Raw genomic sequence first — 25,822 nt, forward strand, 5'->3', positions numbered from 1 at the left:
TGTCTAGAAAGAGACCACCTGCTTTCATTTTGGACAGTTCATAGGTGTGTGGGGCTGTCTGCTTTCTACCCTGTGTGTGCTGTGACTGTTTAGGGGTAAGTAGGTTGGTCTGAGTTCCAGATCAGCTTGTTCCCAAGCTGTGTTCTGATAATTGTTTTAAAAAGAAAAGAATGATATTCCTTTCTCAAGAATGAAAAACGTCACGTTGACACTGGTGTTGGCAACATTTAAACTTTACATTGGGCACCATATGGGCTTTGAACGGAATGGACTCATTTGTGAGATAAAGTCGTTGAATCCGCCCCGGAATACCACAAGTCAATGATCCCGTAATATAGGTCTCCTCTGAGGGACTTGGATTTTGCCTGCATATGCAAATATTTGGGAAACTTGGGAAAAGGAAACTTCCAAGACCACCTTTTGTCTCAGTATTCTTGTTGGTCCTAGGAAGCTCCAAACAGATGAACTGTTAATATTCTTCGGGAAAAGAGCAATGAGATAAACCCACAAATTACAGCTTGTCTCAGCTGTTCATACCAAACTGCTGAGCCACCGGTCATCCGATCTGTGGCCATTTTCAGTGGCGGAATGTGTTGGCACCCATCTCTTGATTGGCTCAGGAATGAGCTTTTCCTTCTGTGACATGAGTGACATTTATTCCTATGAATATTCCTTGGCCACGGTAGCTGGATTCTTAAAGTGCTGAAAAAGAAGCTCCCCCTTGGTACTATTTTATTTTAAATTTGTAATTGACACTGCTTTATATGCTCATAAGATTTTCCCATGGGACTCATGATGTGAGCCCTCATTCTTCAAAGTATATGATGTTCTCATATTTTTATGAAAGTATTTATAATAGAACAATCTATCTGGTTTTCTATAAGTAACATGCTCACTCCCCATTCATTCTTTGCTGAATGATTTTAGGGTGAAACTTTTTTTGTACTTTATTTTTAGAGCTTGATATTTAAATTTTGATTTAATTAAATTATAAATCCAGCGTCATCACCACTTATAATTTGAGGACATGAGGCCTCAGCTGCCCATGAGAATTGATATGGCACTTAACCTTATGGCTGCCCATCTTTAAGACAGGACAGAACCAGCTTCTCCCAGGGGGTTGTTTTAGGGGCCTTCAAACAGAGACTCTGGGATGCCAAAGGGCACCGTGGACGTTTGTATAAATTGAGACCAGAGAAGACTCTCTCCATCTATTCTGGTAACCTGTCCGAACAGGAAATAAAACCCTTGCCTCTCCCTCACTTGCTTGCAAGTTCTCACAGCATGAAGCAAAGGCTGGAATTAGACTGGGGGTGAGCTGAGTGCCTGTGTGGGGCCTCGGGAAGGGGAGGAAGACGTGGGTCCTTTGGAAACTGCCCATGGGCCAAAGCTGTGATTTGCCTCCAAATCCCAAGTGGACACAGGCTAAGCTGAGGAAGTCTCCGCGAGAGTGGCCGCCCTTCCTCCTGCATCTGCTCCGTCGTCTGCCCAGGCCCCCTGCTTCCCGGCCTCGGGGCAGGCAGGGGGCAAACCCTGGGAGGCAGGGTAAGGGTGCCCTTACCTCCCTCCCAGGGCAGGTCTTTGCGTTTGTTTATAACCCACACAGGGACCTGTGTTCCAATACACTTCATACAGTATGAAACAAGGGCGAAAGAGAAAAGGTGAGGCAGCGGGAACCATAAACAGAAGGCCTAACTTACCCGTGCCCACCCTGGGGGTGACCGCGAGCTCCTTAGCGGGGCGCACCCTGCATGGAGTGGGGCCACCGCCGTGGTCAGTGGGTCGGGATCTTTGCTCCGGCGACGGGTTTCTTTACAGAAGGAAGGAGAGCGCTCTCTTCGGAATGAGTGCGGAATCAATGCTCACGAGCCCATGCGTTTTGCAGTCGCTGCGGGAGGCGAAGCGGATGGAGGGCTTCTTCCCCCAGTGGCTCCTGCCTCTGAGCACCAAGTGCTAATTGGTGACTTGATGAGCTAATCAGTGCTAATGCGCGAGGTTGCACTCCCCTGGGATCTTAATGCCTGAAGTCAATTGAAAAACAAGCTCCATGCCCTTTGGGAGAGGCTGCTGGCTGGCGAGGGGGGCCGTGGCCTGGGGAACACATCTCCCTCCTCCTTCTCCTCCATCCCCCTCCTCCTTCTCCTCTCCTGGCACCAGTGATCCTATTTCCTCCATTCTTAGACAAGCTTTATCCCCTTCCTGTACCCCTCCCAGCTATCCCCTGCCCAGGAGCTGTGAAACAGCAGTTCATTGCAGTTCTCAAAAGACTTAGAAATTGTGTTGCTTTATAGGACTATAAGGGCGAGGAGGGATTTCCGTGCAGGAGAGGCCAGAAGGAATCATCTTTGAACTTTTGGTTCAGGAATTCAGCTATTATCTCTTAGTTACTAATGTATAAGATTAACATTATATGATAAAACCACAAAATATTTTCAAGTACACTGTTTTATTTAATCATCAAAGTCACACTAGTCAAGTGTGGGTGCTCAATACATGTATTCTAGAAGTCTAAAATACGCACAATGTGTTTATTATATAGTCAGTAGATAAGAATGATCGGGCTGGTCTCATGAAGGCACCAGTTTGGAAGGAGAATTTGAGGCTGGCAGCTGCAGGTGTGTAAGAGCCTTGGCAGGCCAGGCACGGTGGCTCATGCCTGTAATCCCAGCATGTTGGGAGGCCTAGGCAGGTGAATCACGACGTCAGGAGTTCGAGACCAGCCTGAGCAACATGGTGAAACCCTGTCTCTACTAAAAATACAAAAAATTAGCTGGGTGTGGTGGTGCACACCTGTAATCCCAGCTACTCGGGAGGCTGAGGCAGGAGAATTGCTTGAACCTGGGAAGCGGAGGTTTCAGCGAGCCAAGATCACACCACTGCTCTTCAGCCCGGGTGACAGTGAGAGACTCCATCTCAACAAAAAAGAGCCTCGGCAACTATTTTTGCCCTGGATTTTCTTCTTATTTCTTCTTATTGCCCAATGTTTCTTCTTATTCTCTATTCTTCTCATTGCCCAATATTGAAAAAAATCCTGAATCCAAGACAAGCAGTTGCAAATGAAAACATTTTTACCTTGACATCTCAGAATATTATCCAATTACATAGAGGTAGTAGGAGAAGCTCTGCCTGAGGCCCCGGTACCCATGAGTTAAGTGGCTGCGTAAGGTTCATGTTGGGCTTCGTGCCTGACAGGTGTGTGATGAGCTGAGTCTACACTGACACCACAGTTTAAAAATGGCTAAAACACATGGAGGAAGAAATGTGCAGCACACGGGGGAGATTCGAGTTGAGAGCAGGGGCACAGTTGAACGCTGTTGATGTTACTTAACAGGCAGCAGCAGGGTTTTCGAGGGGATTGGCTGGAGCCCTGTCCATGTAGCCCACACTCCCGCTCCTCGAGTGCAAGGGTGGGTCAAGGCGTTCACCCCTCCTCACTGAGGAACTGGTCATGACGGTGACGTGCTGGGCTTGGGGACAGCCCGTGCCCTGCTCCAGCCGGGTCACATCCCGTGAGTCCTGCCCTGGTCCAGCAGGGTCACGTCCAGCGGTTCCTGCACGGGAACTGCCCGTGCACCTGCTCTGTGCTTCTCTGGTTTATGGCTCCCTCCTTGAGAATCTGAGTCCACCTGGCTTGTGCGTTCACAGGACAGGCTCCAGGTCAGCAGATTCCAATCAAGCAGATTTTACAGACCGCCTTGCTCACTTCCATATACTCTGGCATTCGAATCCTTCCATGTGGGAGGCTGTCGCCCTTGTTTCTCTCATCTGCTGTGTTATTGCTAGTGGGGGTGGGATCGTTGTAGAGGAAGGGTTAGGACGAATCCCAAAAGAAGAATAAATTTGGGTTTGGAGAATGCATTTTTGAAAACATAATGGTTTTATTATTTAGAAGAAGTAACATGGGCACAAAGTAAACAAACAAAATGCAGCAATGCCCACGGGTCCTGCCGAGAAGCCCCTCCTCCTTCCACCGCGGACCCCAGTCCCAGGCATGTTCTGAGAGGCAGCAGCACATTGCGCTCCCTGTGGGGATGCGTATGTGAGTGTTATGTGTGAATTATACGGGTAGATCAGCACAGGTTGTTAATGCTTAGCATTGGAGAAAGCCTCTACTTAAGGGGTTTTTATGTGTCTTACACACACTGTTGCTTTGCACCTGGGGACATGGCTGTGCCTGTGGTGATCCGGAAATAGCATAGCAGCGTAGCCTCTAATGAGTTCAGGCTAGAATTGTAGCTTTGCTGATGGCTTTGTAGTTCGGCTTGTATTCCTCCATGGTGAACTAGAAGATAATCTTCTTGGTTTGAAAATCTACCCGGACTGGGCTCTGGTGTGTGATCTGCCCCTTGAGCAGCAGCAGTTAGGGAGGTCAGATGGTTTTATCTGACATATTGAAACTGGATTTGAACTTCAGCAGGAGGGGAAAGAATTCTCGGTAGATAGCACAGTTCTCGGACACGTTCTTTCCCTTTTGTTGCAGAAACGGAAATTTTTGGTCTAAGAAAATATTTTCAGCTCGTATAGTGGAACAGAGAAGAAAATAAAATTACTAATGACTTCGCAGGAATGGATTTTGTCTCTGGAGGCACTGGCTTCTCAATGCATTTGAAAAGTCGGACTTGAGTAACTCTTGCTTTTCTCAAAAGTGGGGACTTTTTGTGTTGTTTCTTTTCCCAGATTAAGATTCTGCTCAGGTGTCCATGGCTTGGAAAGGAGCTACCAGAAAGAATGCAATTTTGGAGTCACGTGGACATTGTTTACCTAGCTTCTTACCTTACTGTGTTGATTGCTCACCATCCTAGTGGGATAGTGACGTCTGTTTTCCAGGCTACTTGAGGATGAACATGGAAATGCTGATGTGAAGTGACCTGAGGAGGGCTTGGTGTTGAGTAGAAGCTCAGCTGATCTTAGTGCCTCTTCCTTACCCCCTCTTGTCTCCATTTCCTGGGGAAGCTGGTGGGAAGACACTTCACAGCCAAGGAAAGAAGTTTTAGCTTTAGTACCATGGATATGGGGAAGCAGAAGACCCACCCCCACAGGGACTTGGGTTTTGTGAGCCTGGGGTCTCTGGCTATTCCTAAGTCATGTTTTTTTTGTTTTGTTTTGTTTTTCCCAGGGATAAACACACATCAGTGTCTCAGGTGGAGTCCAACTCAGACATTTCAATACACCCTTGAGTGGGTGATTCATGTCTTGGGATCATATTACTTTGGTATTCTGGATGTAGCCTCTTATTAGCATGGGAATCCTACTGGGGAGCTGGGTAGGGTTGTAGAATCTGCTTTTGGAACAGGGAGTTTGTCACTTAGAAGTTAATCGGTCTCTGTTTGCACCTTGGAACCCTCTGTGTATGCCAGGTACAAGCTGTGTTGAGGGCTTCGATGGGTTTTCGGTGGCTTCATCCCGGGATTCTCATCCCAGGGGCATTAAAGGATGGAGAGCATCCCGGGCGCAGCTCTTCAATGCTCGTGTGCGCCAGGCAGAGAGCATACCGGGGGGCGGCAGCTCTTCACTGCCTGTGCACACCAGGCGGAGAGCATCCCGGGCACAGCTCTTCAATGGCTGTGTGCCCCAGGCGGAGAGCGTCCCGGGGGCAGCTCTTCAATGCCTGTGTGCACCAGGCGGAGAGCATCCCAGGCACAGCTCTTCAATGGCTGTGTGCCCCAGGCGGAGAGCGTCCTGGGGGCAGCTCTTCAATGCCTGTGTGCACCAGGCGGAGAGCATCCCGGGCACAGCTCTTCAATGGCTGTGTGCCCCAGGCGGAGAGCGTCCCGGGGGCAGCTCTTCAATGCCTGTGTGCACCAGGCGGAGAGCATCCCGGGCACAGCTCTTCAATGGCTGTGTGCCCCAGGCGGAGAGCGTCCCGGGGGCAGCTCTTCAATGCCTGTGTGCCCCAGGCGGAGAGCATCCCGGGCACAGCTCTTCAATGGCTGTGTGCCCCAGGCGGAGAGCGTCCCGGGGGCAGCTCTTCAATGCCTGTGTGCACCAGGAGGAGAGCATCCCGGGCGCAGCTCTTCAATGCTCGTGTGCGCCAGGCAGAGAGCATACCGGGGGGCGGCAGCTCTTCAATGCCTGTGTGCACGAGGCGGAGAGCATCCCAGGCACAGCTCTTCAATGCCTGTGCACACCAGGCGGAGAGCATCCCGGGGGCAGCTCTTCAATGCTTGTATGCACCAGGCGGAGAGCATCCCGGAGACAGCTCTTCAATGCCCATGTGCACCAGGCAGAGAGCATCCTGGGCGTAGCTCTTCAATGCCCGTGTGCACCAGGATCACCTGGAGAGTGGAGCAAAGCTCAAGCTGCCGGACTACCTTAGAACTCCCATAGGATGGACTGCCCCATGGGAACGACTCCCTGTATGGGAATGGCTCCTGCATGGAATGGAGCCCCCACCCCCCCATGGTTCAGGGCCTCCCTGAAGCAGCACTCTGCCTTCTCCTCTGGCAGCATCCTGGCGCCTACACGAAGCAGGTCCACGGCTCTCCCAGGCAGGCTCTGTATCATTCCATCACGACTGGTTCTGCTGGAGCTTGAGGTCACAGGAGGCTGTCCATTGACAAGATGAAACCGCGCATTCCATAGAGGTAGAAAAAATAGGACCAGAATGGAATAGAGACTTCTCCTTGAGAGTGAACAAAGGATTTTCAGGAGTGCCAGTACCTTTTTATTCTTAAGGCCGAAACTGCACCATCATCTGGGATCAGGCCTTCATCTGTGTCTATAATTAATACCGAGTGCTGCCTCACCTTTCCAAGGACAGAGCTGGCATTGTTCTTGCACAAATCACTCATGAACAAATAACCCACACCATGTGATTTGCTTTCGAGGAATGCTTTTGTGCAATTCGGGTCACTGACCTTTACACAACAGTCCCGCAGACTTTCTCTTGTTTTTTTCTCTCCAAGGGCAGACTTTGACGACACCGCGACATACTCAGCAGTGGCCACCAATGCCCACGGACAAGTGTCCACCAACGCGGCGGTGGTGGTGAGAAGTGAGTGCCGGGTGGGTTTTCACGGGGTACCTCCCGCCTCCTTTTCTCTTTTCTGCTGCACTCACTTTGCTGTCTTGCAGGGTTCCGGGGAGACGAGGAACCATTCCGTTCAGTGGGACTCCCGATTGGATGTAAGTGGGTTTTCGTTTCTTTTCTGTGTGGTGAAATGTTTAGTGACATAGCAGACAATTTCAAAACATGGTTTCCTAAGGGCCAAATCTTTTTTTTTTTTTTTTTGAGACGGAGTCTCACTCTGTCACCCAGGCTAGAGGGCAGTGGTGCCATCTCGGCTCACCATAAGCTCCGCCTCCCGGGTTCACACCTAAGGGTCAAATCTTTTTTACAAAAATCATATTTCAGAGAACTCCTCCAAGTTTCTCCTGGCCAGTGTTAGCATGCTGACAATTTGTTCCCATGTAATTCTATGGCTAGGTGGTATTTTTAGACTGGTGAAAACATCACTTGGAGAGACTTTACATTTTTGAACTGGAAAAAAAGAGACACATCCAAATTCTTGACCTGAATGCATCATGTTGCTGTTTAGTGTGTAAGGAGATGTTTTTTTTTTTCTCCAAAAGTCTCTTGGTCCTTGTAACAAATGACTTCAGGTCAAAACAAGGGCAGTGCAGAAGGCTTTGGTCCAGAGACCCGCCCCAGGCCTAGGACCTGCCCTGGCCCTGTAATGAGGCGAAGCCCTCTCTGGCCCTGGGCTGGCTTCACCCTAGCAGTCCCATTGTGCTGGGTGACCCATGCTGGGTGAGGTGAGGCGGTCCCCATGAGGGCATCTGGAGGACGGGGACATGATGGATGCACTTTCCATGCAGCTTGTTTATGGCTTGGGAGTGAGTTTTAGAATTGGCCTGAACTTCCCAGGAAGGAACCAGACATTCCGATGGAAGCACTGATTTTACTGTAATGCGAGGCTTAGATGCTCTGGGCCACGTGCTGGGAGTGGAGAGTTGACCGAAGCCACAATGGAGGGTGGAGCCTCCTGGCAGCTGCTGGCCGCTGTGGGCATGGCCTCTGCTCGCGATTTCTGTGTGACTTTTTTTTGCTGGGCTACATCCAACACTCGGTGAGCCCCAAAGACCACCAAAGGGCAGGCAGGGATCAGGCCAAAGTGAGCCTGGGGAGGCCGGGAGATCTGGGTGTCTGTGTGTAGCTCTGGCCCTCAGGACAGCGCAGAGTCCGTGTGGAGAGTTGCCCCAGGCACTGATGAGCTGGGCAGGTCCTGGCAGTCACCTGGCCCCATCCCGGGGTTTCTCCTATCTATTAACAGTTTATCTTCCTCATTAAGAACCGTGGCGCAGTTACAGCATAGATCACCATGGAAGAATGGTCATGTGTTCACCACCCGTGTTTGACAGAGGGAAATATCTTGCTATTTTTGCTTCAGTTGTTTTTCGTTGAAGTCAAATTTATATAACACGACATTAACCATTGTACATAACACAATGTTAACCATTGTACAGCGTACAGCTCGGGGTAGCTTCAATTATTTTCCAAGAACTGAAACAATGACAGAGATGATGGAAGCAGCCAGTGCCGCTCCTGCCTGTCTCCCACACCGTCCTGGCATTGGCAGTGGCTTTTTAAATTTTTTATTTTTATTCATTTATTTATTTTTGAGACAGGGTCTCACTCGGTCGCCCAGGCTGGAGTGCAGTGGTGCGATCTTGGCTCACTGCAGCCTTGATCTCCCTGGCTCAAGGAATCCTTTTGCTTCAACCTCCCAAATAGCTGGGACTACAGGCCTGTGTAACCAAACCCGGCTCGTTTTTTTGTTTATTTTTTTATTTTTATTTTTTTTTTGCATTTTGTAGAGATGCGGTTTCACCATGTTGCCCAGGTTGTTCTCGAACTCCTGGGCTCAAGTGATTCTCCCACCTTGGCCTCCCAAAGTGCTGGGATTACAGGCATAAGCCACTGTACCCGGCATGCAGCTGTTGTTTAAACTTCCCTACATGCATGTATCTGTAAACCATACAGTTTTTTTTTGGTTTTAAAAATTCAGTATAGATTTTTTTCCTGACATGTATGTACTTCTCCCCCTACCACACATATTTTTGAAATTTAACCAGGCTGACGCTTCTGGATCTAGTTACTTCATTTGGGTGAACTCTAAACTCTACGGATGCAAATACCACCGTTTGTTTTGAGGAGGAGGCAGCCGTGGCTTCCAAGTCCATGTGACTTGCCAAAAGCCACAGTCTGGGGCTGAGGTTGGACTTAAACCTTTAGTCTTCACACACGATCAGGTTCTCAGCCCTGCCTCTGACGACACCGCAGTCGACTTTGTGACATTTAATTCTTCCGCAGTGGCTTGTCTCCGCTCCGGCTGCTGGAACAACACGCCATGGCCGGGGCAGTTTACGAATAGCAAACACTTATCCTCTCTGTTCTGGAGGCAGAAGCCTGACACTCAGCAGGCATGGCTTTTGGTGAGGAGCCTCCTCCCGGGTTGCTGACGGCGCCTGCTCACGGTGTCCACACATGGAAGGGAGGAAGGTCTGGCCTGTTCCTCCTCTTTCAAGGGCGCTCATTCCCCCCTGGGGTCCCACTCTCACGATCTCATCCCACCCTCATCACCTCCCAAAGGCCCCACCTCCTTACACCGTCCCGTTGAGGGTCAGGGATTCAACACTGGAATTCTGGGGGGACCCAGACATTCCGTCTGGAGCACGGACCTGGCTACGGGTGTTCCATGCTGTGGGGCGGTGACAAAGACGTGTTTTGCGGTGACGGCCTGAGTGTGTCTGCTGTCAACGATGCTCTCTGCCCTAATGGCGTGAACCCGGGAGGCAGAGCCTGCAGTGAGCTGAGATCGCACCACTGCACTCCAACCTGGACAACAGAGCGAGACTCCATTCCCCGCCCCTCAAAAAAAAGAAAGATGCTGTCTGCCCTTCGGCCCTGAAAGCCTCCATCGTTTCTTTGCAGTGCCCCTGTCATCGGTGATTCCGTACACGCACTTCGACGTCCAGTTTTTGGAGAAGTTTGGAGTCACCTTCAGGAGGGAAGGCGAGACGGTCACTCTCAAGTGCACCATGCTGGTGACGCCGGACCTGAAGCGGGTGCAGCCGCGCGCCGAGTGGTACCGCGATGGTGAGTAGGACACGGCCCGGACCCGGGCACACACCAGGAGGCTTTTGGACAGAAATGTCCTTTAAATGTGGGTGTCAGTGTGGCTTTTGTCTCTACCACTGGGTCAGCTCCAGACAGTGAAACAAACTCAGGGACTGTAGAGGACTTGGTGGCCCACCGTTCACCTTGAACTTCATCCAGGAGAATCCTGGAGAGGGAGACCCCGAACCTAGAACAGCCACTTAAAGACTGATCGCTCGTACAATGACAGAAAGAATGATCTCGTGCCATTTAGATTCAGTTTAATGCACATTACTGCATGGAAGGGGCTGGTTAGCAGCTTGGGTACTATCTCTAGACAGAAATGCTACCTTAGTCGTTTTGAGATTCTTTTCTTCCTCCCATCCAGTCATTTTGTTTTTAGAGTTTGATGATATGGAGGGTCTATGCTGGGTTCTTTGGAGATGTGACAGTAGCGCCTTCAGCTGCACACCCCTGTAATCCCCCACGGGCAGGAGGAAGCTGGTTGGGGCAGTGGCCGTCCAGCAGAGAAGCAGCGAGCCCCCAGGTGAACCCAGTTTACCTGAGGACAAAGCTGGCGGCCGCTCACAGCATGTCCCACTTTTACCCACTCAAGTGGCAGCCTGTGTTCTGGGCTGTGGGTGCTCGGTTCACGCATGTGCTTCCCCGAAGTGCAGCTGTTGGGATTTTACCAGGCTGAGGCTCTGCCTTCCGTGGTGTCCAGCTCGACTGTCCTGTCCCGCTCTGAGACGACGCTGGTGTCCCCGAGGCTTTCTTTGCCTGCTGGGGTGATTTCGGATGCAAACCTTCCGTGTTAACGCTCTTTCAGACGTGCTGTTGAAAGAGTCCAAGTGGACGAAGATGTTCTTTGGAGAAGGCCAGGCCTCCCTGTCCTTCAGCCACCTGCACAAGGACGACGAGGGCCTGTACACCCTGCGCATCGTGTCTCGGGGCGGCGTCAGAGACCACAGCGCCTTCCTGTTTGTCAGAGGTGCGGGCAGCAGGGTTCTCAGGGTGCAGACCTTGTGTGTGCCTGGGGAGGGGAGGCAGCCCTGGGAGGGGGGAGGCGCTGGGAAAAGGAGTCCAGAGGGTGTGAGACCACTTTGCTCCTTGGAGACCCCGTGCAGCGCCGATTTTCCCTCAGTGCACGGGCACGCCAGGTGCTTCCTGCCGATGAGCAGACAGAAGAATCGGGACACAATCCGGAATAGACCAGAATCATCATTTTTTGTCTCTCGAATCGTTCATATACTCATTAGCATTTGAAAAATGATTCCCAAGAGTGAGTGCCCCAGATTTACTCATTCTCAGGGAACGTAGCCCGAGGATGAAGAGGGGCACAGTGTTGGAGTCCCAGGGAAGAGCTGCCTTACTCTCCTGCCAGCGTCTCATTCCCTCTGGACTTTGGCTTAAGAGAGACAGATGTGATGATGACAGCCAGTGCTGTGACCTCCACCACCCACTTCAGTGAAACTCGTGCTTAAGACACTTGTGGCCACGACAGCCATCATCCCCAGACGCTTTATGTCAGGCAGTGTGCTAGGGTCCTACACGGATTTCGTCTTCACAACAGACTCACTAGGGAAGCTTCAGTCATTCCATTTACGAAAAGAAAGACAACATTTGTGATATACAGATATATGTATTTATAAAATACCTATTGTATACAGCCTATAGGTATGCATGTATGTGCCTATACTTACATAAACATCCATGTATATATAAGCTGGAATTCTTACAGTGATAGCAAAAGGAAATACTGTTCTCAGTTTTCCAGATGAATCCATGGAGTCTCAGAGGCAGGAGAAATGTCTCTAGGGTAGAGAAGCTGGGATTTAAATTTTGCTGGAGCCTGGAGCCTGAATTCCTGCTATAACGTTGTAGTGTTTTTGGCATCATGTGACTGAGCAGAAGGGGCCCACCTAGTCCCACTCCTCTTTTTTTTTTTACTTTTGTTTTTGAGACGGATTTACACTCTGTCGCCCAGGCTGGAGTGCAGTGGCGCGACCTCGGCTCACTGCACCTCCGCTTCCTGGGTTCAAGCGATTCTCCTGCCTCAGCCTCCCCAGTAGGTGGGACTACAGGCACGTACCACCATGCCTGGCTAATTTTTATATTTTTAGTAGAGACGGGATTTCACCATGTTGGCCAGGCTGGTCTCGAACTCTTGATCATAAGTGATCGGCCCCCCTCAGCCTCCCAAGTGTTGGGATTACAGGTGTGAGCCACCGCGCCCGGCCCCACCTATGCTTTTATCAGTGTCTGTTTCACTCCCCTCCTGCTTCTGCCCTGGGCTGCACCTCAGCAGCCTCTGGGTTTAGGGGCAGCCTCCTTGCTGAGGCACAGCTGACCTACAAGGAAGGCATCAGAGCGCTCCTGCGCCACATGGCTGCTGCTGCTCTCCGGGTCCCCGGGCTCCTGGCTCCATCCCGATCAGCCGGGCATCCTTACCTGCTGCCCAGGTTCTCACCTTCCCACCTGCCTCCAGCTCCACTGGGATGCAGGACGCATCCATACATCTTCATGATTATTTTTTCCGTTGCCTCCATTAGATCAGAGCTTAAAGGAAGGACTGTATCATTAAAGAATATTTCATCTGAAAAGAAAGAGAAGAAATGTCAACCAAACCTATCTCACCCTCCTCACTTCCCACATGATAGCCTGAGCTTGCGAGTCTGTGAGGTTAGACATTCCCGCCAAGTTTCACTGCTGTTGTTAGGCGGGCGTTAAATGTCCCTTCCCTCCTCTGCATGTGCCTGCTGGTATGATGCTCCGCCCCATAAAAAGGCAATAAATGCAACACGGCTCAAATCGCCTTGCTCACTCAGCACCAGCAACAGGAAGAAAATAAGGCAAGGGTGGGGAGTTTAACCATTTTCATCACTTTCTGAGGCTTTTGAATGTGAGAGGAAATGATTTGGCTCAATGTCAGGAAATCCTCAGCTTTTAATACCCTGAGGATATGTGAGCAGGAAACTGGATAGTGCTCACACTGCTAAGCATGCGTCACAGGGCAGCCAGGGCTACTGAATAAATACATAGTTTAGATAAGAAGGTTCACATTCAGTGTATTAACTTTCTACGTTGCTCTGTTGGTTTTCATGCAGCTGTAATTAAACCTAATTGCATTAGGGTCATCAATAGACTGAGAAACGAATGACACAATATTGTCCCAAACGTTTGCTCAAAGTTGGCGAAAAGAGTAAATCGCCCAATTTCCTAAGTATTTTGAAATAGAAGAGTATCTCAGGTGATATTTCTCAGGTGTTAGAAATGCCAGATTATTGTCACTGTTTCATCCGCACATTTTTGCCAACGTGCCGTTATGCAACATAGCAGGACCCAGAGAAGATGACCTGTAATTCAGGATCTAATGACGAAAAATTGTAGACTCAGTCTTTTATCAAGGATTCTATGTTTTGAAGCTTTTTAATTCATAAATAATTTTATATTTCTTGTCACCAACCCACCAGAGTAAGAAATATTCTAGTACTTTGAACATGAGAATTAAACAGTGGTCAAATCAAGGGGATAGAATCGGAGCTTGGAGGAGCTGTAAACAGGCTTTGCAGTGGCCCCAGCCTTTAAATGACAGGCGTGTGCCTTTTCTCTCCCTGCCCCAAGATGCTGACCCGCTGGTCACAGGGGCCCCCGGTGCACCCATGGACTTGCAGTGCCACGACGCCAACCGGGACTACGTCATCGTGACCTGGAAGCCGCCCAACACCACCACCGAGAGCCCCGTCATGGGCTATTTTGTGGACCGGTGAGCGTCTTGCATTCTCCCCGGGATGGGAACGTTCTGCACGGAATCTTACCATGGACAACATATTGAGAAATCTTTCTCAACGCAGGTTGACATTCCCATTTTTTGATTGGCTCTAGGTACATGGCTAATTGGTTGTGTAAGTTCCTATTTAGGTAATTGGTAAATACGGCCAAGTAGGCTGAGCCCAGCATAACCACACTGGGTTTCTTTTTGTTGAAAGTGGAGCCTCGTTTGCCTGTTGCACACCCAGTAACCAATCCCACCAACGTCTTCAGGCTCACTCTGAGCCCCGCGCTGTGGTTCTGCTGAGGTCCGGGCTGTACCCCGTACTGGAGAGGGCCCTGGCTTTAGCAGAATTAAAGTTTGGAACTGTCCTTCCCTCCTGAGAGACAAAGTGCTGCGAAGAATGCCAGCTCATTTCTAACAAAGTTCTTTCCTTTTCTCTACTGAGGAATAAGGTGTTCTTCTTGTTTCCAAGTGAAAAATCTTGAGCTTCGAAATACTGGAGTTTGTGTTTGCGTTGATAACTTACATTTAGGTCATCGTTGGAGCCAGTGGAGTATGAATTCTTTGACTTCCCGTACTGGGGACAGCGCTTGGAGCCTAGGAAGTGTACTGCACAGAGCCAGTGGGTTTACTGGATAAGTAATTTATGCCCTAAATACAAATTCCAGTTCTTGGAGTAAATTATCGTTGAAGAAAATGAATTTAGAAATTAGACAGAGAGTATAAGAGGATGGTTCTGGCTGGGCACGGTGGCTCACGCCTGTAATCCCAGCACTTTGGGAGGCCAACGCGGGCGGATTACAAGTTCAGGAGATCAAGAGCATGCTGGCCAGCATGGTGAAACCCTGTCTCTACTAAAAATACAAAAATTAGCTGGGTGTGCTGGCATGTGCTTATAATCCCAGCTTCTTGGGAGGCTGAGGCAGGAGCGTCTCTTGAACCAGGGAGGCGGTGGTTGCAGTGAGCCAAGATTGCGCCACTGGACTCCAGCCTGGCAACACAGTGAGACTCCACCATAAAAAAAAAAACCAAAACAAAAAACAAAAAAACAAAACAAAAAAACACAAAGGATGGTTCCGGGTAGAAATGCAAAATTTTATATGTATATTAAACAGAAAAATAAGGTGATTATCTTAGGAAAAAATGAGGGAATTGGCTTTCGTTTGTTTGTTTATGCTGGTTAAATTCTCTTTTCTCTTCCAACAAAACTACTTGTTTGGCTGAGACATGTGCCATCAAACTAATATTTTGATATGCTAGAGACAGTTCTGCAGGGAGTGCTGTTCAGGGCTTACCTTGAATTAAGCAACTACAGCAAGAAAAACAAACCCTCAAAATGATCTTCTTTTCTCCTGGGACAGCTGATAAGTTTTCCCGCCATGTTGACAAAAACCATTTCCTGCACTGTCTCAGTTAACAATCCACGCTCCTCCCCTCATTACAAAAAGCGCAAACATGAAATTCAAAGCAACGGAACACTTTGGGAATGAGGGTGCATTTGGAAGTGGGGGGTGCAGCTCCTCCTCTGCCCTTCCTTTGGGCTTACGACTTGCCAGCTGTTGCCTGAAGTTGCAGGTTTTCCCATCAGACTTTTGGTTTTGACCTTGTCATTCTCTTTGGCTAAAACAGCCCATGACATGTGGATCAGACAGCTTTCATTAAAAGTGCTGGATACTTAGGGGGAGAGCTCGTTCTTTCCCAGATGAAGGCACCACTCTGGGGTTGAAGTGCTCCCTCCCAACACTGATTTTCTGAACTAGCTCTTTTCTCCTGGGGATTTAATGTGAAAGTTTTTTTCTTACATTTTTCAACCTGTGAAAAACAGAGGTTAATCTTTCCTATAGTTCCAGGTTTCTGGTCAGGAATTTAATATTTTCAAAAGACTTCTAAATTCCACATAAGAGGCATTCTAGAAAGAAATGTCCTAACGTTATTCCAGGAGACTGTAAGCCAGCTTTCCCAGGGACCTGGGCCCTTGGTCTCACAGAGTGGGACGGGAGCTGGAGGCAGAGGGGGCTGAGCCTGTTTCCCCAGCCTGGGCCTCAGACGGGCCAAGCTGCAGCTTAGGGGTGCTGTGACTATGTCACATAAGTCGGAAAAATAACTGTTCAGGATATGTCTAAAATAACTTTTTGAGGAGATTTTTGCCTAAATGTGTTTGATGACAGAAATTGATCTTCAGCTATAAATTATTAAGATTCATGGACATATATTACATATATAATAGATATTACATATAATATATATATATTGCATTTTCTAAATAGCTCTGTCTTTTAAAGTTTATCTATACAAGTCAATATTTTAGCAGCAAAGATTTTACTGGCGTGAGATATTGTCCTGTTATAATCAGTGTGTGCATATATGTATATACCTATATATATTTAGTAGGTTGCCACATTTGCTATTCTCTGTTGTTTTTCTTTTTTTAACTTGAAGATGTGAAGTAGGAACGAATAATTGGGTGCAGTGCAATGATGCACCGGTGAAAATCTGCAAATACCCGGTCACAGGGCTTTTTGAAGGAAGGTCTTACATATTCCGAGTGAGGGCAGTGAACAGTGCGGGCATCAGCCGACCCTCCAGGGTCTCTGATGCGGTGGCTGCACTTGACCCCTTGGACCTCAGAAGGTTACAAGGTAAGCTGCTCACGCCTAAGTATCCACTGTGCCCAGGAAGCTTTGGCTGTTTTGTGTGTGATTTGTTCTGTCTTTCCCTCCCAACTCGATGTGAGCCCTGAGAATGCCCTGTGTGCAGAGCATAGCACAGGCTGTTTCACCGTTGTCCGACATCTCCACCAACATCACTGCAGGAATGAAAACGGGCTGACGTACGCTCTAAGATGAATGTGCCTTTCCTCCAGAAAGCTCTTTGCTAGCATCCAGTTAAATTGGCTCAGAATTAGACCTTTTTTTATTCCATTGGTGATATAATTTCAACACATAATGACACTTAGAAGGCCATCCTATTCTGAGTTTTAATTTTGCATGACACAGATTCCTTAATGGGACTGGGCCCTTCGTTATGGTTGTAAGCGAGCCACTATATTTTCCTTACCCACATGGTCCTTTGCATCCACCACCAAGAGCTGAGAAGTGCTAACTGTTACCAGGACACTTCCAGAATCAGCTCTGATGCCCCCAGAGGACTCACAGGTTGTAGTCCTAATGCGGAGGAGATGCAGAGCTGGCACAGAATGAGGGAAAACGGGCTTTTGGGGAAAACTTCGCATGTCAAATCAAGTGTCAACCTTTCTCTCCGCAGCCGTTCACTTGGAGGGAGAGAAGGAGATTGCCATTTATCAGGATGACCTTGAAGGTAAGTAGCTCCTCATCACCCCAGCTGCTCAGCCCCTGGGGATTTGGAGTTGTAATTAGAGATGGGAGAGATGGACAGAGAACGCCCCCTACTGGGCACGGCCTCTGCATGGAAAAATGAAAACCGTAGGTCAGGCCTGCAAGCCCAGTGTCCATAGAAGTTAAAAAAAAAGAAAAAATCAAGCAAGACAGAGTGAGAGGGTGGGAGAAAGGGTGAAGGAGTGGTGACTCTTAGACTCACCTTTCATTTGGGGTTTACAAAGGCGTTCTTTCAGGGACTTGTAGAGAAGAAAGCAAACTAAGGCTAAGACTTGGTTCCTGGGTGATGTAAGATCCTTTCTCACAGGTTGCATTGTGAAATCGATTTCATTTTACATTTTCTAAGCAAAAATGTTATTCCTGACATTTTAACTGAAATGGATTGAGTCTTTCCTGCCAAGTGATGTTCTTGGTCCTTATGTATATTTGATTTTGTGGATATTTCTTCTTCCTGATATTCCTTTTAGAGAGCTTTAGAAAGAATGACGTGTTAAGGAGAATCCAACATTATTAACTAGAAGTCAAAAGGTTTTAATTGGACTTAGAGTTCGTAGAGTGCCATGGGTGAAAACATAAAAAGAAAGATTTCAAATCAGTGTGGAGCCACTGGCTAGGGAGAGTGATTTTGAGCTGCTCGCTAAAATCACAGCCGTGTTCTCTCTCCTAGAGCTGCAGACTCAAAAGCGTTTTCTGGGTTGGTTTTCTACATCTGAAGCAGATAGATCCCCAACTAGTATCCACACATTGCATGTTCTGCCACATGAAGATTTTTCTCTAGGATCTCAAAACAAACGTATGTCCCAATGTGTCCCATGAGGGACATAAACTCCCAAAAGAAGACCGTTAAGAGTTATGGTCAAGCCAAGGTAACCTTTAAGCCTTAGTCAAATCCTCGGCTCCAGAAGGACCTAGAACTCAGGAAGGACACTCAATACATAAGGAATGAAAGTGAGGGATTTGAGGAGGGCAACTTCTTGCAGTCTCCTGGGCATCTGGCTTTTTGACTCAGCCTGGTATTCTGTCTCATGCATGATAAACCCTCCCCATTTTTTGGATGATTAAAACATGGATATTTGAATGACTGAAAAATGGCTCCAAATTCTGTTAGAAGAGAAGGCGTGCTTGAGGCCGACCAGCCTGTGTAGAATGAGGTTTGGTTCTGGCCTGCGGGAGGAACAGGCAGCCCAGCCCGTGCAGAATGAGGTTTGGTTCTGGCACGTGGGAGGAACAGGCCGCCCAGCCCGCGCAGAATGAGGTTTGGTTCTGATCTGCGGGAGGAACAGGCAGCCCAGCCCGTGCAGAATGAGGTTGGTTCTGGCCTGCGGGAGGAACAGGCAGCCCAGCCCATGCAGAATGAGGTTTGGTTCTGGCACGTGGGAGGAACAGGCAGCCCAGCCCGTGGAGAATGAGATTTGGTTCTCATCTGCGGGAGGAACAGGCAGCCCAGCCCGTGCAGAATGAGGTTTGGTTCTGGCACGTGGGAGGAACAGGCCGCCCAGCCCAAGCAGAATGAGGTTGGTTCTGGCCTGCGGGAGGAACAGGCCGCCCAGCCCGTGCAGAATGAGGTTTGGTTCTGGCACGTGGGAGGAACTGGCAGCCCAGCCCGTGTAGAATGAGGTTTGGTTCTGATCTGCGGGAGGAACAGGCAGCCCAGCCCGTGCGGAATGAGGTTTGGTTCTGGCACGTGGGAGGAACAGGCAGCCCACCCCGTGCAGAATGAGGTTGATTCTGGCACGTGGGAGGAACTGGCAGCCCAGCCCGTGTAGAATGAGGTTTGGTTCTGATCTGCGGGAGGAACAGGCAGTCCAGCCCGTGTAGAATGAGGATGGTTCTGGCCTGCGGGAGGAACAGGCAGCCCAGCCCGTGTAGAATGAGGTTTGATTCTGGCCTGCGGGAGGAACAGGCCGCCCAGCCCGTACAGAATGAGGTTTGATTCTGGCACGTGGGAGGAACAGGCAGCCCAGCCCGTGTAGAATGAGGTTGGTTCTGGCCTGCAGGAGGAACAGGCAGCCCAGCCCGTGCAGATGAGGTTTGGTTCTGGCACGTGGGAGGAACAGGCAGCCCAGCCCGTGCAGAATGAGGTTTGGTTCTGGCACGTGGGAGGAACAGGCCGCCCAGCCCGTGCAGAATGAGGTTTGGTTCTGGCACGTGGGAGGAACAGGCAGCCCAGCCCGTGTAGAATGAGATTTGGTTCTGATCTGCGGGAGGAACAGGCAGCCCAGCCCGTGCAGAATGAGGTTTGATTCTGGTCAGCCGGAGGAACAGGCCGCCCAGCCCGTGCGGAATGAGGTTTGGTTCTGCCACGTGGGAGGAACAGGCAGTCCAGCCCGTGTAGAATGAGGTTGATTCTGGCCTGCGGGAGGAACAGGCAGCCCAGCCCGTGCGGAATGAGGTTTGGTTCTGGCACGTGGGAGGAACAGGCAGCCCACCCCGTGCAGAATGAGGTTGATTCTGGCACGTGGGAGGAACTGGCAGCCCACCCCGTGCAGAATGAGGTTGATTCTGGCACGTGGGAGGAACTGGCAGCCCAGCCCGTGTAGAATGAGGTTTGGTTCTGATCTGCGGGAGGAACAGGCAGCCCAGCCCGTGCGGAATGAGGTTTGGTTCTGGCACGTGGGAGGAACAGGCAGCCCACCCCGTGCAGAATGAGGTTGATTCTGGCACGTGGGAGGAACTGGCAGCCCAGCCCGTGTAGAATGAGGTTTGGTTCTGATCTGCGGGAGGAACAGGCAGTCCAGCCCGTGTAGAATGAGGATGGTTCTGGCCTGCGGGAGGAACAGGCAGCGCAGCCCGTGTAGAATGAGGTTGGTTCTGGCCTGTAGGAGGAACAGGCAGCCCAGCCCGTGCAGATGAGGTTTGATTCTGGCACGTGGGAGGAACAGGCAGCCCAGCCCGTGCAGATGAGGTTTGATTCTGGCCTGCGGGAGGAACAGGCCGCCCAGCCCGTACAGAATGAGGTTTGGTTCTGGCACGTGGGAGGAACAGGCAGCCCAGCCCGTGTAGAATGAGGTTGGTTCTGGCCTGCAGGAGGAACAGGCAGCCCAGCCCGTGCAGATGAGGTTTGATTCTGGCCTGCGGGAGGAACAGGCAGCCCAGCCCGTGCGGAATGAGGTTTGGTTCTAACGCGTGGGAGGAACAGGCAGTCCCCCCTTCTCACTCCTTACGAGCAGACGGATCAGGGAGAAGGTGGGCAGCCCGGACCACACTGAGTGGATGTGTAGGAATCCAGCCTGGCAAAAATGACCCACGGTGAGAAGGTGTAACTTGCTTTATAAAAGTCACGTATCTGTGATGAAATTTGCCTTCTGTAAAGGCCATTGAGAAGAGCACTGGGGAAGGGAAATCATGTAATGGAATGAACCTTCCCCAGGGCAGAAGCCCTGCCTTTTTGGAGAGAGAGTCTGTCTTTCTAGTGAGACGTGATTGCGGTGGGATACACGAAGCCCACTGTTCATGACGTGTCAAATGAAGAAAGAGCGCGTGTCCTGAGGCTTGGTTTGCCAGGTGATAAAGTGGAAGTTTGGCGTCCAGACACAGTAGCTCTTATTTCCCGCTGGAGTAGAGACACAGATGCTATTTTCCACGGTCTCATGTTTTCCTTGCTTTCAGCAAGGCAGGTTTCTGGCTGACTGGGCCTGTGTCCTCCTCCGTTGGAGGCGGTTGTGAATGTGGCAGGATTTATTCATCCTCAGGGGACTTTTCCAAGTCTGTGTTTATGCGGTGGGTTATGGGAGGCTGAGGGTGAGACTCTTAGACGGAAAATTTCTTGACGGGACGTGGACACTGCCTGAGGCTCAGCCTCCCCGGCTTCAGTTCTCTGACGTGACGCTTTGTGTGTACTGAACAGGCAATTTCCATGATCAGAAATAAACTGGGTATGAAATTGAAATTCTGCTGTGTTGATATGGGGTTTTGGAAAGTTTATCTGTTCACCTCAGCCATTTTAAACAAGGAATGTGTCCTCTAACTTAAAAAAATCTTTAGCCAAAGAAAGAGATCTATAATGTTTCGAAGCGAACCATTTCGGGGTTCAAGAATTTGCTATTAGGAGGTTCCCTTTTCTACCTGTGTCTTTTTTCTTCAGCTGATTTTTTTTCTTTTACCATTGCTTTAGCTAGAAAATACTTGGTAAATGCCCCTTGTTTTAATGAAACAGAAACTCATTACCGTTGCTGGCTAAAAATGGCTCCTCTGCTATTTTTGACTTTTTGCCGAGTTTTTCTCATCATTTTAGTCTTGGGCAATGTCTTCCTTCACACATTTAAACGGCTATCCATGCGCTTTCCTTACCATCAACCCAACTTGCCCAGTATTTGTTGAATTGCTCCGTTGAAAAATGGACACTGTATTTTTGGAAAGGCCAGTATAGACCCTCACAGAATATAATGAGAGCGTTTTTACTCTACTGTTCTACTGTGTTATTCTCTCCTAATTATGTATGCAAGCGTTGGCTGTGCTGTCCTGGGCCAGGGCATTTGCAGCCCACATGCTCAGTCATTTGCTCTGTGCTCTGCAGGACCCTTCAGTTCTGTCAAACTTAAAATAAACTCGGTGTTTCATTTACTTAGAGAAAAATCTCCTGGGGAGGTTGTAGTTTCCTTAGGTGGATGAGGGAACAAAATACAGAAGTTGGAACCAGAAGACCTAAGCCCGGACCCCAATTCAGCCACCCAGTAGCTGTGCGATCTTAGGAAAGTGATATGTTTTTATGAGATCAATTTCTGGATTTTTAAGTCCAGGAAACCAATAGTATCTTCCTCCACACATGAACAGAACCCAAAATAAGATATTGAATGTGAAAGCATTTTAAAACAATCATATATATTATATACTAATAATGCATATAACATATAATAATACAAAAAGCATGTGTGTGTATATATCTCTCAGTGGTTCATTTAGTATTGACTTGGCCCATTGGAACAGGGCTGGGGAGCCTTCAGGGCTGAAGCAGCAGTAAGGGCAGCATCAGTGCCCTGGGGGTAGAACCGTTGGCCAGTGTCTAGCCTTTGCTTAGCGGCATCTCACGTGTGCTTAGCAGCATCTCGCATGAACAGGGCTGGGGAGCCTTCAGGGCTGAAGCAGCAGTAAGGGCAGCATCAGTGCCCTGGGGGTAGAACCGTTGGCCAGTGTCTAGCCTTTGCTTAGCGGCATCTCACGTGTGCTTAGCAGCATCTCGCATATGTCTAATGGCATCTCATGTGTGACTAGCAGCATCTCACATGTGCTTAGCGGTATCTCACGTGTGCTTAGCGGTATCTTGTGTGTGCTTAGCGGCATCTCACGTGTGCTTAGTGGTGTCTCATGTGTGCTTAGCGGCATCTCGCATGTGCTTAGCAGCATCTCGCATATGTCTAATGGCATCTCATGTGTGACTAGCAGCATCTCACATGTGCTTAGCGGCATCTCGCGTGTGCTTAGCGGTGTCTCACGTGTGCTTAGCAGTATCTTACATGTGCCTAGTGGTGTCTCATGTGTGCTTAACGTTCATTTGTTTTCCCTCGGCTCCCCTCTCAGGGCAGGGTCATCACTCATGCCCACACCTGTGCTTCCCTCTCCCTGGCTCGAGGGACCCTTTTGAACCCTTTTCTCCTCTCTCCATGGTTGGAGCATCTGCAAATCCGCAAGGCTTGTGTGATCACATTGCCCAGGCTGATGAAGATGTGAAGAATAACTCAGATGTCTTGCCCCAGCCGGGGATCCCCTGCTGACAAAGCTGTGTTCTTCCTTCTCACCTTGTCATCAAAGGAACTGTCTCTCACTCCACTTTCTCGGGGCCTTTTGCTACGTGCAGGGGCAAAGGCAGCAAGACAGTTCCGAAAGTGTGAACGAGATGGTGCTGTCAGCAGCTCACACCTGCTTGCTGCTTCTGTTCATTGCCTCGTTCCTTCTGTCCCCTTGGTTTGCTTCCCTCATCAGCACCTCTGAAATAAACCAGGATTCAGTTTTGGAATTTCGGCAAGTGTTACAGAAAGATGAGTTTTCTGCATCTTCTCTCTGGAATGTTTTTTTCTGTGGGTGTCGAGGTGTGGACACGGTGCACAGGTGGAGAGCAGGCCTGTGGGGTGTCCCCCGCCCCAGTTACCCTCTGCATTTTCTGGAGACACACTCACTCCTTGTGTAAAATTCAGCACCTTACCAGAATGACCCCAGCTCAGCCTGCGTTGCCTCTGACCCGTAATGTGCTGTGCAACAGGGCTCAGGAAACGAAACCCAGTCTTGCTTTGTACTATTTCCATGTTCAGTTCCTGGCCTGCCACAGAGTCCTGAGGGAGCAACTGGATTTTGAGAATGGCTCAGAGATGTCCCAGGGAGGTTTCAGACCGTTTTAATCATGTGCTAATCTAATTGAAGGTTCATAATATTTTTTACCACAATTTCAAGAACTGTGGATCTGGAAAAACCTCCACCTCCACTCCTTATGAAAATCTCCTATAAATTCAAACAGAAATCCCCACACCTCATAGTATATTTTAAAAAGATGTATGTCAGAAGAGAGGCATATGGAGCATCTCTGACTGCAAATATTCTAGCATAAGTTATTTGCAAAAGGCTTATCAACATCACTCCAGAATTCAAACATGCAGACATGGAATACAGTGCCTGTGAATATGGTACTGAGCTTCTGAGGGAGGAGCAGGCAAGGTGTTTTAGAAGTAGATGTGTCATTTAAGTGCTCTGAGGGCACACGGTGTAAAGAAAGATCCCAGAGGGGATCCTTAGAGGTGGGGCCGCCTCGATCCGCGGTGCTTCTGTATTTCAGAAGACAGACTGTGAATATATTCTCTGCACAGATTCCCAACACAGTCAGAGCTCCATTTCGGGTGCAATGCCTGGTTTCTTCTGGTAAATCCTTCCCCCTCTTCCAACAGAATCTCTGGAAGACTTTCGGAAGAGATTCCTTTCCTATGAACAGGGGGCTTATATCTGTATTGGAAGCAAAACTAACTGGCTGATCTTTATTGGTGCCTTATCCTCTGGTTCCAAGGAAGCATCTTTGGGGTTTGTTTGCTTTCCCCAAATAGAAACAAAACAAGTTCAACACCCACGTGGCAGAGTCCTCCAGTGCCCCGAGGTGGGCTGTAGCGAGGCTGACGGGGGTCCTTCAGCACTCACCGAGTTTATTATTCCTCCAGGTGACGCCCAGGTTCCAGGGCCTCCCACCGGTGTGCACGCTTCCGAGATCAGCAGAAACTATGTCGTCCTCAGCTGGGAGCCACCCACTCCCCGTGGCAAGGACCCGCTCATGTACTTCATTGAGAAGGTAAACTCCGGGGCTGTGTCCTGGAAAAGTAGATCTCTGCATGGCCCCCCACTGTCGTGATCTCTGTGTGGCCCACCACTGTCGTGATCTCCGCGTGGCCCCCCACTGTCGTGATCTCTGCGTGGCCCCCCACTGTTGTGATCTCTGCATGGCCCCCCACTGTCGTGATCGCCACGTGGCTCCACTGTCGTTATCTCTGCGTGGCCCCACACTGTCGTGATCGCCACGTGGCCCCACTGTCGTTATCTCTGCGTGGCCCCACACTGTCGTGATCTCTGCGTGGCCCCCCACTGTTGTGATCTCTGCATGGCCCCACTGTCGTGATCTCTGTGTGGCCCCCCACTGTTGTGATCTCTGCATGGCCCCACTGTCATGATCTCTGTGTGGCCCCCCACTGTTGTGATCTCTGCGTGGCCCCACTGTCGTGATCTCTGTGTGGCCCCCCACTGTTGTGATCTCTGCGTGGCCCCACTGTCATGATCTCTGTGTGGCCCCCCACTGTCGTGATCTCTGCATGGCCCCCCACTGTTGTGATCTCTGCGTGGCCCCACTGTCGTGATCTCTGTGTGGCCCCCCACTGTTGTGATCTCTGCGTGGCCCCACTGTCATGATCTCTGTGTGGCCCCCCGCTGTCGTGATCTCTGCGTGGCCCCCCACTGTTGTGATCTCTGCGTGGCCCCACTGTCGTGATCTCTGTGTGGCCCCCCACTGTCGTGATCTCTGTGTGGCCCCACTGTCATGATCTCTGTGTGGCCCCCCACTGTCGTGATCTCTGCGTGGCCCCCCACTGTTGTGATCTCTGCGTGGCCCCACTGTCGTGATCTCTGTGTGGCCCCCCACTGTCGTGATCTCTGCGTGGCCCCCCACTGTTGTGATCTCTGCGTGGCCCCACTGTCGTGATCTCTGTGTGGCCCCCCACTGTTGTGATCTCTGCGTGGCCCCACTGTCATGATCTCTGTGTGGCCCCCCACTGTCGTGATCTCTGCGTGGCCCCCCACTGTTGTGATCTCTGCGTGGCCCCACTGTCGTGATCTCTGTGTGGCCCCCCAATGTTGTGATCTCTGCGTGGCCCCACTGTCATGATCTCTGTGTGGCCCCCCGCTGTCGTGATCTCCACGTGGCCCCCCACTGTCATGATCTCTGTGTGGCCCCCCACTGTTGTGATCTCTGCGTGGCCCCCCACTGTTGTGATCTCTGCGTGGCCCCACTGTCGTGATCTCTGTGTGGCCCCCCACTGTTGTGATCTCTGCGTGGCCCCACTGTCATGATCTCTGTGTGGCCCCCCGCTGTCGTGATCTCCACGTGGCCCCCCACTGTCATGATCTCTG

General features: G+C 50.0%; 1 protein-coding gene across 4 annotated transcripts in view; it reads left to right on the plus strand.

Annotated features, from left to right (window-relative positions):
• MYOM2 (myomesin 2) overlaps positions 1–25,822 on the plus strand; it is a 178,365-nt gene that overhangs the window by 91,977 nt on the left and 60,566 nt on the right. For all 4 annotated transcript variants that reach the window (XM_063606634.1, XM_008959672.6, XM_034965559.3 and 1 more), the window contains 8 exons: positions 6,906–6,994; positions 7,075–7,125; positions 9,935–10,099; positions 10,929–11,090; positions 13,724–13,865; positions 16,314–16,513; positions 17,139–17,192; positions 24,367–24,494. In XM_063606634.1, coding sequence (XP_063462704.1) covers positions 6,906–6,994; positions 7,075–7,125; positions 9,935–10,099; positions 10,929–11,090; positions 13,724–13,865; positions 16,314–16,513; positions 17,139–17,192; positions 24,367–24,494 — 991 coding nt within the window. The remainder of the gene's footprint in view (positions 1–6,905; positions 6,995–7,074; positions 7,126–9,934; positions 10,100–10,928; positions 11,091–13,723; positions 13,866–16,313; positions 16,514–17,138; positions 17,193–24,366; positions 24,495–25,822) is intronic.

The sequence above is a fragment of the Pan paniscus genome, chromosome 7, assembly GCF_029289425.2.
Source record: "Pan paniscus chromosome 7, NHGRI_mPanPan1-v2.0_pri, whole genome shotgun sequence".
NCBI classification, from domain to species: Eukaryota; Metazoa; Chordata; class Mammalia; order Primates; family Hominidae; genus Pan; species Pan paniscus.